Source organism: Pholcus phalangioides, unplaced genomic scaffold (genome assembly GCF_987345545.1).
Source record: "Pholcus phalangioides strain wild (caught in Gottingen) unplaced genomic scaffold, Ppha-v1.0 ptg000016l_1, whole genome shotgun sequence".
In the NCBI taxonomy this organism is placed as follows: Eukaryota; Metazoa; Arthropoda; class Arachnida; order Araneae; family Pholcidae; genus Pholcus; species Pholcus phalangioides.
Genome location: NW_028301609.1, coordinates 11,208,062 through 11,220,489, shown reverse-complemented (window position 1 = coordinate 11,220,489; position 12,428 = coordinate 11,208,062). Strand labels below are relative to the sequence as shown.

Sequence of the window (12,428 nt, the reverse complement as noted above, 5' to 3'; positions counted from 1 at the left end):
TGTTCCTGTTAAGTCCTTTGAAATGGCTCTTTAAACTATTATTTCAAGTCTTGGGATTCATAAAACTGAGAAACATTAAATAAACTGAACTGTGGTAATAATGATTCCTCTTTATTCAAGGGGTTCTGAAAATGAACAAAATCAGCACTACCTATAGCTAGAGATTGCCATCTTTCTCATTCAAAGATTTTGTTTCTGGAAAGGAACTTTCAATTTTATGGGACTTCCTGAAAAAAAGTTCTGCTCTGGAATGGAAAAAAATTGCAACCGATATTTTTGAAAATATCCAATTTCACTATAAGCGGGCTGGACAGTATATCTGTCATCAAGCGGTTTATAACAAATAATGGTAGCTAATTATAGGGATGGGACATTGTGATTTGGCAGAATACGAACATTTGGCAGCAGAATATCAATTTTCTTAAAATTCATCAAAATTATAAATAATATTGCTATTTTTAATCGAAAATAAAATTATTGGGGTAATTTTAAATAATTGATATTTAAATTTAATTATTTTAATTAATTTTATTATTTTTAATATTTATTTTTATTTTTATTTAAATAAGTGTTAAAAAACCGGTAACCAAAAGATTTTTGTTGCCATGATACTGACAATCAAATTTAATAATGATATATTATATATTAATATTACAGTGATACCTCAGTAATGACGATTTGTTTAGGAATCATTTCATTAGCTGAATTTCCCATAGGTTTCTATGAAAAATCATTTGATTCGTTTGTTTCTGCAAAAAATGTAAATATACCCTCTGATTTTGTAGGTACATTAACAGAACACCCTGTATATAGACATTCAAGATACTAGACAGTTTACAGAAAGAGGATGTACTCTGCATTAATGAAAAAATTTCCTTCCATCCTAAAGCATGTTCAATATAACAAAAGAATACTTTGGAGACTTACGGTGCAAAAAACAATCGTATTTGAAGCATCGTCTACAGAACAAAGCATGAAACGAGTGCATGCTTTGCTCTCTAAGAACCGATTGAGCACCAGAACCATCCATATTTGGAGTAGACTCGGGAGGCACAGCGATTGATTCTTGTTTTCTCAATAACTCCTTATACCTAAAGATAAGGAAATTCACAAATCATTATTTTGATACATAAGTTTATAAAGTAATTCTCTTCAGGTACATTTTTCACAACTACACACAGGCTACATTAAGTCTACTTAAACCTGCCAGAAAAATAAATTATCGGGAAACAGAAAACTAACGGTGGCATGTAATTCAAACTGTGTGCATGAAAGAATAAAAAAAATAGGAAAATTTCTACTGACTTACTTTTCTTTCAGTATCTCTGGATTGCCTTTGTCAGGAAACACACTTGATATGGCAGTAAATATAATGTCCGGAATATTCTTGAAAACACTCTTCTGCGGTGCTGTAAGATCAGAAATCATGTCAAGTTAGTATCACAGCCTTGGTCCAGTCTTGTTAAAGATAGAAAGTACTTCAGATAAAGCATTCGATTCATCTCAAACTAGTTTTTTTTAATTTATTGGACTTGGTCTGTTCGCCTTCGCATTAAGGAGGTATAGCTGTATTCATTTCAAATAACTGAATAAAATGATTCAGTATTAAATAAGGACAGGCCTACAAAGGGTGTACAACTATCCAATCATTACATTTTACTTCTGAAATATAGGTGGCAGCACTGAAAAATCAGACACACCACTAGATAAGCACTCAGACTGTTAGATACACACACATTTCCGGCACAACTCACTAGGTTGTAAATTGCCCATGCCCATCAACCTGAGATGTTCTTGGTTTGAAAATTAGGACATTTAACACCTATTATAGAAATGAATAGTCAATAGTCTGTACTGAAATTTTTTTTTTAATCGTTTTGAAAGCACAGATGCAACTCACAGCTTTGGCTAGAAAATGCCAAGTTTCCAAAACATGCCTGTTTAATTTGAAATAAACACATTTACACTCAAAATAATAGAAAATAAAATACAGCGAAACCTGTACAAGACGGAAACCTGCCTTAAACGGAATCAAAATATAGTCTGTCCAATGATTAGTTCTTTGATTTTGAATGTTTTTCTCTAATAAAATGGAAATCAGTCTAAAACAGAATATTATTTTGGTCCCTTTAATGTTCCGTTTCATACAGGTTTCACTGCAAAAAAACTTTTTGCCTGGTTCAATGGGAATCCAATTCGAGCTGCTAATAGGCTTTTTGTTGCGACCGATGAGACTTTTGTCTGATGTCTCTTTGTCCTTTGGTGGATCCAAGTAAGTTTCAGGTTCGGGCAATGCATTCAACGCTTGAACTAGCTCAACAAATATGTCATCATTTATGAAGTTCTCATCAGATTCACCATGAACTTTATTATCATAATTCTTCAACAGTTCCTCCAGAAAAGAATTATCTTTCTCCAACTCCTCATCACCCATATATGGAATGTTATGCAACACAGTTTCGTCTTCCACCTGCATGAAATGATCGAAAAAAGTTTAATAATTTTATAAATTTGTTTATCCCTTTCTGTCAGCACACAACTAGAAAGAAAAAAATATCAATCCTTTTTTGTTATTGTTATCACCTTACTATCACCACGCACTGTTATTATATCACTCTAGTTAACTATACACGAAACTCGTAAACACTCTTTCTGTCTGCGTGTGGGGAATACCTAATCTAACGGATTGGTACATGCAGGAATGTGTTGTGTGTGCATATGCGCAGCCCTAACATGTTTATGTTGCCAAATTTTGAAAGCAAAAAGGACAAATGCCTGAATTTTCATGTTATTCAAGTATCAAGTTAAAGAATCTGTCTGCTATCAGCGGAAAGTGAGAAGTGGGGGACTGGATCAAATACTGCTATTTTACTGACATAAAAATGGAATGAGACAAATTTTTTAAAGCAAGTTCTGCACAGCTAGACTCCATTATGCTAACTCAGATTCAAACAATCCCACTCCTATACCATCTTTTGCTCTAGTCTAGGTTCGCCCATTGTTAGGAGGAAAGAGCACTACTCAAAAACCCTCAAGAACACATTTTTTAAAATGAATTTTACTTCTGAGGAGTGGTTGTTTCCTTAAAACTGGCTTACCTCTCATACTTTGGGGATGAAATATGTTCTTCCTACATAATATTATATCATGCAAAATTTGCATTTAAAAAAATTCAGAAGAAATTTAAAAAATTTAATGCATTGTAATTTTAAAGTTTACTCAGAATTCATGGTATCTGACTGGATGGTAGCAATTTGAATTTAAAAAAATTCACAATTGTCAAGGAATTGATTCTTAGACTTTGGTGGTCTGAATTAAGGAATGCACAAATAGCAAGGGTAATGAAGAAACGATTACAGCAAGCAGTGTTCGCCAATACTCTTATTGAAAAACTTATTGAAATCAAAATACTCTTTCAAATTTTAGGTAACTTTTTTAATAGAGTTATTTCTCACTGATAAAAAAAAAATACCCCTCTATTCACAAAAATACCCTTAAAATTTTGGAATGGCGTGAAATTAATCATCAAAACTGTATTTTTGAATAACACCGATAGCAAGTAATGTATCGCATTCTATTTATCTGCAGATTTTTAAAAATATAGAATTTTTATAGGCAAGTTTAAATTAATGCTGTTGCTTGGTTAGAATATTATAACAAATCTCATGTTATGAAAGATGAATATTAAATTTGCATGAAATATTAAACAGCAAAGATATATTTGAAATGATATGCTGAGTTTTAAGGCAGAAGGCAGTGGTTCTCAAATTTTTGTCCCTCGTGGCACCCTTGCCTATTCATGGTTAATCTACGGCTTCACAGACCAGTTTAGCAGATATTGTGATTTCGTAAAAGAACTACGTCAAAGCCAGCGCACACACACAATCAATATTTCTTGTTGCAATACCCCTAACAAAGGTTGGTGAAGCCCCTAGGAGTTGTGATGCACATTTTAAGAAACACTAGTTTAAGGAATTAAAGCAATAGTTCAGTGCAGATGTTTTGAATAAAATCCATATTTTGAACTAGTCGCTATAATCTAAGGTGGATAGGGCCTTGAATTGTTGAAAAACTCTAATTATTAGAAAAACAATTTTAAAATGCTTCAAATGTTGGTTTTACTTTTAAAAAAAAAAAAGACAAAAAAAAAAAGCAGTACTAGCATATTTACTGCATTTTAAATTCTTGAATAAGAATAGATGTCATACAATGTGTTTAAAAAAATTAAGAATATGGAAAGGACGCGAAGATGAAAGACTGATTGAGAAGAGAAATTGAATGAAAAAGATCAAATGAAATTGATGGTGAACGATGCTGAGACACTGATAACTTGCAACTGGCTCTACAATGATTTTGCTAAAATAATTAGGGACAATGCCATTGTCCACCATTACGAACAAAATGATCAAACTTGGTCCTCTTTCTCAATAACCCCCAAAAGTTAAAATGCTCTACATCCATTCAAGGGAGTCTAATATTTATCACATCAGTTATCCATTATAAGGCTGAAGGCTGCCTGGTCTTTTTCAAACTGAAATCACTGTAAAAAAATAAAGCAGTTGGGTTCTCCAGAGGGAAAGAGGGTCACAAGAAAGAAATCCCAAACTTTCTGGGCTCTTATTTTGGAGAGAGTGTGAAATGCAATAAAATGATGAGAGACCAGGGAAACAACAGGCATCGTTAATATGCTGTTAAAGTAAATTTAAACACTTGTAAAGTAACACAAAATACTCACGATATAATTTTGCTGTATCGGAGCCCATGTATACATAGTTGGAATTGGTGTTACGGCATACATAATATGGATGTGGGATGACTGAGACTTGCCATCCTGCATACGGACTTCACACTATAAAGGAAAATATTTAAATACAAGAAAAGTTGCAGAGAACATTCATCGATTAAATTATCGAAGTAACTGCCTAAACACAATCATGCCTGCATTATTCAGAAGCTGCATGTAAAATTTAATTTGATCTGAAATCAAGAAATTTCAGAAATTGCAAAGGTGCAAAAATCTAGAATTGCATTTCTTATTTTGTTCTTTGATAAACAAAAGTTACTGCCATTGATTCCTAGTCAGGATTGATCGATGATTCTCCCACAGGAGATTCTTCAGAGATGAGTGTATTACCGGAGGGGGGAGTTTCCGCTACTGGAACCACACACCGCTACACTTTTTCTTCCAGTGGTCCGATTGTATAGTCAGTGGTCTCAGACCAGCAGACGATTTGAATGCTGCTTAATATGATTTAAAACAATTTTCTACAATCTACTGAATTATTTTGGACAATATATATGTATTTTTTCTTGTAAAATATGAATAAAAATATAGCATAAAAGCTGAAGGATTGATTTGATATTCTTCAATTCAATATGATTCTTGACCTTCCAAAATTTCTTGAACTGCTCATATGAATGTGTGATATTAGCCATCTGCTGTACTCTTTTTATAACACAGATGGATGTTTAAAAAATTATTTTACACCATATATGTAATGTTGATTTCTGTTATCTAGATTATCACTGATACTTAAAATGATACCCTTATTGTGCATAACATTAGAATATATTTAGCAATCAAAATACTAAATAGTAGGACTAAACACGTCCTTTAACTTGGCAGTGCTGACATGTATATGATGCTAACTCCTGTGATTCATTCTTAGTGTAAAAGTATGAATAACTAAGTTTGATTATGAATCTGACATTTATAATGGTTTCTTAATTTGTATAGTTTTCTAATTGGAGTTGTATCTAAACGTGCAAAACAATGCTTTGGTTAAAATATTGTCTGAGGCTTTCATGGCCGGCGTTAAATGACTTGCAAACGGTTTCCAGGTTATTAGGCCATGGTCTAGGAGATTTTCTTCCTGATGTTTCGCCCACATCTGTGGCAGGCATCATCTGAGGTTATTTGGACATAAGTCTCCGCGGCAAGCGAGAAAGGCTTCGTACATCTACTGTCATCGACTTGTTCTCTATATGCATTTCTGAGACTTGATCGGCCGCAGAAGAACCACATTGGTTGGCTTGTGTGGATGTGTTGTGCGCCGATTGGCTGCAAGTGGTGTCTGGCGACGATTGGCTGTCGAGGTCATTTTCTCTCTGGCATTCGTCGGGGGCACATCTCTACTCCCTGCGGCGCTGAAGTACCGGGACCCAAGTGGGATGCACCTTCGTCTCCTCCTTTCGATTCATGTTGTGGTGCTTGAATATTTCAATGGCTTCTCTATGAAGACGAGCATGGTAGTGCACCTCCGACGATATTATCTCGGTCTTTTCAAATTTAATTTTGTGGCCGGTTTCCCACATATGCTCTGCAACGGCTGAACTTTCCGTTTTACCCACGCGGCAGCTCCTCTGGTGTTCCTTTATTCTTGTAGTAGTACTTCCTTTTGTTGTTCCTATGTATACTTTTTCACACGAGCATGGAATCCTGTAGACACCTGCCATGCACAGCGGGTCTCTCAGATCTTTTGCCGAGCGTAGCGATTGTGCTAAATTTAACACCATGGCCTAATAACCCGGAAACCGTTTGCAAGTCAATGCTTTGGTTATTTCAGCTCTGCTTTAATTGAAAATACACTTTGAAACTCTGGATTTATACAAGGTGATCCAAAAGTCATGCAACCCGTTATAAAAAAATGAATTTCTCAAAATATACTGTGATTTTTGTAAATGTAAAGTTTTTTCATACAGCAGCACTATACTGTTCAAGATGGAAAGCCATTTTTTTTTAATTTTCCTTGTGCACAAATACTCTAAGGGGCTCTTTTTTGTTGTATGATCAAGATGGTTTTTTTTGCCAGAAACAAAGAATTTTTATGATTGAACAATATTTTTCAACTCATTCATTTGAAGCCGTTATTGAGGCATTGAAAAGCGAATTCAAAAATGTTTCTGTGCCCAATAAGACAACATTCTTGCAATTGCTGTTCCATTTTCAAGAAACTGGAAATGTTGAAGACTGCAAGACAAAGTTACAGACGAAGTGGGCGTCTATCTCTACTGAGCAAACATGGAATACGTGAACTAAAGGGAAAAACTGAAAAACTTTTTTTAAAAAACTTTAAAGAAATTGGAGTTTAAACCTGTCGTGTTGGGGTTGTTCCAGATATGAAAGCTCTAGATCAGATCATGTCAGAATTTGGTGCAACGAAAATCTACAAGTCTATCATGAAAAGTCTCTGCATTCGATCAAAATGGTGTGTGATGCTCTATTTCACGTTGTAGGAAAGTGTGTTGTTTTTTTTTTTGAATAAAAGGCTAAACTGTTTTGCTTGGAAAATTGAATACAGGTAATGAGTAGTTTAAATAAATAAACTATAAAATTATATTTTATATGTTCTAGACTTACTAACCGAAACGGCGACCCAGTCCATATTTTGAAGAATTTCTAACCAATAGGTCATCGCTGGGATAATATGTGCTAGACTCTTTTTATGTCAAAAATTTAAATTTTAAAAATTATAATTCTTAACAGTAGATGGGGAACTGTACAGGGATATGATCTTGTAATTCCTCCTACTGTTGGATGAAAATAAACGTTTTTGTTTTTTGCAACAGAATGGAGCAACCTGCCATATATCTAATGAGGCAATGGATTACTACACACATTTTTCGATGACCGCCTTAGTTCAAAAGGATTGTAGCCACCAAGATCACTGCACCCTGAAGACAAATGCACAAGAATAATCCCCATTTCATTGACTAACTAAAAAAATATTCAGTCAAAGATTGAAAAGGTGAGTGCCCTGAGAAGAGTGGCCAGAATTCTGGCAAAAAGGATGTGCGCTTGCATTCATGCAAAAGGCTCACAATTTGAGTACACGTTATAACATTTTCAAACAAACTTTATTTTCGTATCCACAAATGTTGTCTTATTTAAACTATAAAATTTTATTTTTTACTTCTTGATAGAATTTTAAAAATAAAATTTATTAGAAAGCGTTGCGTGACTTTAGGATCACCCTGTACAACCTGAGCTAAGAAGCTTTTACGAGAGAATAAATGAGTTTAATTATGTATTAACAGATGCTGCACAAGAAAATTTTTAATATGGAATCAAATTTTGGGCAGATCAGAAAACTTAAAATACCGAGATATTTTTTCTCAGTAATCGTAATTCAAAACATAAAGCACTTTAATCTACATAAAATTAAAGATGTTTTGTTATTTAACATATCTATCAGGTTAAGTTTAAGTTATCAATAAATTTGACTGTTTTAATACCAAATTGGTTTCTTGAGGTAAAAAATCTAAGCCTGATACCCCGCAACATATTTTGAATAAAAGGCTAAACTGTTTTGCTTAGAAAATTGAATAGAGGTAATGAGTAGTTTAAATAAATAAACTATAAAATTATATTTTATATGTTCTAGACTTACTAACTGAAACGGTGACCCAGTCCATATTTTGAAGAATTTCTAACCAATAGGTCATCGCTGGGATAATATGTGCTAGACTCTTTTTATGTCAAAAATTTAAATTTTAAAAATTATAATTCTTATTTCATTGTAATAAATTAATGTAAGAATTTTAAAAAAACCCCATTGTAATATGAAAAAATGTAAGTTTTTTCATCACGTTATATACCTATTGTGTTCAAAACGTTATAGAAAAGCATTCATTTAGGTTTTTCACGGTTTAAACCAGTTTTTGATGCTTGTTATATCACAAACCCAACGCTGTTCCTAGTGCAGCGTTCAAAATCATTGGTGGTCTGCTGGTCCGAAACCACTGATTAAATAGTCGGACCACTGACAAAAAGATTGTGGTGGTCCACAGAACCAGTGGCTAAAAACTTCATACCCCATGGTGACACAATGATGGAGGAAGAATCTCCAATGGGAAAATCACCAATCCACAGTGGAATTTCGACTTTTTGCACACCTGCATGATATATCACTCTTTTAAATGCTCTAATATATTTAGGAAAATTAATAATAATAATTATTATTATTATTTAGAACAGATTTTGTTTAGCAGAATAGTCATGATGTCTGCAGACTAATAGATTCTTGTATAAATAAATGTATTCACTGGTCCTGTTGGACCAGTGAATACATGTTGGACTTTTATTTTTCAATTCTAACACTGTAGTAGCTAGGACTTTCACACAGTGGTGTCATACAGCAATAGCCTAACATAGCATGCAGTTGGAATGAAAAGTCTGGATTCACTGAAAAGATTTTTCCTAAAGCAGGAGTTGACAAGCGGCAGTTTGCAATAGTGACTATAAAATTGGTATTGATGCTTAAAATTTTTTGTACGCGATTGTTAAATTGGAGTCTATGAATAACCCAAAATTTTCTGATTTAATGACAGTATGTATGTCTTTTAATGTAGGAAAGGGATATGAAGTCCCGAAAAAGTAGAAGAGACATTAATTAGGACAGTTTTTCTTGAGATTAACATCTCATTCTTGGCTTCTAAGAAATTTGGCTGGAGCCTAAATATTTTTTTTTCAATTTGTCAAGTCCTGCTTTAAGGGGTACACAAAAGTTTTGCCACATCAATTTGTTCATAACGATTATGTAATAGGAAATATTTCACTCAATACCTTTTTCATGACAGGATAATAAGAAGGAACATCGGAGCGGAAAACAATTTTTGCATTATATTTGGTGTACAGGGTTTGAAGAATAGAATACTGCTCGGCGATATGCTTCCGGTTGGCAATATATGCAGCCTGAAAAATTAAGGGAAAAACTTTTTAAAGCACAACTCTCTCATATAACTTTCTAATACAATAAGAGCATCGACAAAAAACACATGCTGCTAATGATCTCTCAGTACCTTGATCTCATCGTTTCTTTTGAAGCGTTTCAGCTGTCTAAGTTTCATGTATTCTGACCTGACTCTTTTCTTCCATTCTGGCGCCACTCTTTCCACTTCTTTGCTGATCTTCTCATACCGATTCATTCGGGCACTGATTCGTTTCATGGCATGGAAGAGAGACAAACACGACTTTATTTTGAAGCAATGACAAAAATCAACCAAATACATGAAAACAAGTTAACCTTAGCACTACAAACACAAAGAAATATTCCAGAATCACAATACTGGAGTACAGAACATATTAGTACACAAAGTAGCTAGTCAACTGGTCGCCTAAGTATTCTAGTTGCCAACTTGATGACTAAGAAACCTAAAATAATTGAGGATATTATTATTTAAAATTATGAGTCTCTCTCTCACAGAATGGCAACAGGGCAATGTTCCAAAATATTGACTCATTGTTTGTTAGAAGCTGTGTTAGGATCTCATTTATAATTGATGATTCATATCAGTGAACATGGTGGCAGTGGTGTTGTAACACTAACTTCAAGCAGGAAAGAAGCTGAATCGCTTCAGCATGAATGAAGCAGCACAGCATATACCGATTAGTTGACGGCGGCTGCCTATCCACGGTTGGCAGCTGCGAAGTCTCGCATTTTGGAGAAGAACCTACAGGGTATTGTAAGCTATATTGCCAAAGGTAGAGCAATCACCTCCCCCATGTCTACCGGACGATCAGACGAAACTGTACCAAGTAGTGCTTTCTCTCTTGTGCTTGAATGCATGCGACTCTATGATGATCTAGATTTGACTGAAATAAAGTTAAACTCCTTTGTGATTGACCAAATAAACAAGACCAATCAGAGGGGCCCTCTTCAATTTAATAAAAAAAGCCAAAACAAAGGTGAGTGATTTGGTAATTTCTTGAATGCATTCAGACGACAGATTAAAGTATGCGGTTACTGCGCAAAAATGTAAAATTTGCTACTTAGAGATAGAATCGTTATTAGCATCAGAGATCCGAATTTGCACAGGTCGTAAAACACAGGTGAAACAACTTAAAACCAGTGAAAACAAGGTATTTCTAGACAAATTAAAATGATGAGAAAACCTTACGATTGTTTTGAATTTCTATGGGTATCATTCTCAAAGGATAAAATGAAATAAAAAGATCTAAGATAAAAAATTTACATCTTTCAATCTTTTCTAGGCATCTGTCGTGATTTTAATTTCTCAAAAAATACGTTGATTTCATTCATTTTATGGAAAAGTATTTGCTGTGGTTTTTAACAGTCTCTACCCCTTATGGGTTCGAATCTGGACATTGAACATTAGAAGCAATTTCTTTACCTACCGAGAATGGGGAGACCACCGATAGACGAAGCCTTCATTTCCAACCCAACTCCACTGATTGGAAATTGCTGTATAGCAATATATGACTGGAGTTGGTGTGCAGTAGAGTAGTCTCTATCACTTGAGAACAGCAGACAAAGTCGCATGTTAAAGTACAGTCCTGCGTGCATCTGCCGAGTTACAGGCAGTACATGTACAATGTCAGAAGATTACATCATCTTCTAACAAAGGCCTGTTTACACAAATGCAACACCACAACAGGCAAAACGCCCAACGAGGTGGCTGAGAAAAATTTGCCCATAACAAATATGGATGTCATACATTTCAAAAATACAGTAACCTAATAAAAATACAATTACAAAAACTAAAACATATATAAACTAAATTATGGAACACCCCAACTTAAGAAAGTGTCTTCCATATTCATCTCTAGCCAAAAGGTTCTCCCAGTCGATACAAGTTAATTGAAATCCCCTAACATGACAACCCTCTTATGCTTACACATGTAGGAAATTTCATCATGAAGCTTGGATGCCAAGTTCGGTGGATTGCAACAAACCCCTACAATAAGTTAATGATGCCTTTTGTTTTCAACCTCAACCCATAGTTTCAATATCACTTCTCCGCACATTACCCTCAAACGTGGTTTCATGTATATCAAAAGACTTCATCCCCCTTTCCTAAAATTGATTCAGAGATGTGTTAAACGATTAAATAGGTAATTAAATTTTAAGTTGTCAAGTACTTTAAAACGCATGCAGATATAAGGATCATTTATACACCATTTAAATAGTAAGTGATAAAGTAATTTAGTGAAGTAAACCGGATTCTATTTTTTCCGTTAAGTAGACCTATGCGCATGTGGGCATGATTGGCCATTCTTGGAGGAGTCCTTTTGCTCCCGCTCAGGAGAAGGGGGTTATTTTGATCTTAAACGTGAACCTGTAAATTCTCCGTCATCTCCTTCCGTTCAGCTATTTAATAAGTACCTAATGAGTATCTACTCAATCACTTACTGTGTGGACACTATTTTAAGCAATCTGCAACTTAAAATTCAGTTTCCTACTTAATCACTTAATGTGGCAAACAGGCCTAAAGATGGCAATGTCAGTAATGCGAGCTTTGGCGCGAGTTAGTTCTGACTGCCCGTGTACAATCCCATTCAGCGCACACGAGCTCTAAGGAAAGATTGAGATTCATTGCCTTTGTAGTCGAATAACCTACGGCACTCACCCAGCAAGCAAGCGAGGAGACGTCTATCTTTTAAACAATTGAATTTTCTGTCCTGGATT

The 12,428-nt window shown here is 34.6% G+C and overlaps 1 protein-coding gene across 1 annotated transcript in view; it reads right to left on the bottom strand.

Moving 5' to 3' along the window:
• E(z) (histone-lysine N-methyltransferase E(z)) overlaps positions 1-12,428 on the bottom strand; it is a 42,963-nt gene that overhangs the window by 29,987 nt on the left and 548 nt on the right. Inside the window, exons 2-7 of the mRNA XM_089246056.1 lie at positions 9,802-9,934; positions 9,566-9,694; positions 4,736-4,849; positions 2,176-2,470; positions 1,310-1,409; positions 928-1,091 (exon numbers count right to left, since the gene is read on the bottom strand). Coding sequence (XP_089102182.1) covers positions 928-1,091; positions 1,310-1,409; positions 2,176-2,470; positions 4,736-4,849; positions 9,566-9,694; positions 9,802-9,934 — 935 coding nt within the window. The remainder of the gene's footprint in view (positions 1-927; positions 1,092-1,309; positions 1,410-2,175; positions 2,471-4,735; positions 4,850-9,565; positions 9,695-9,801; positions 9,935-12,428) is intronic.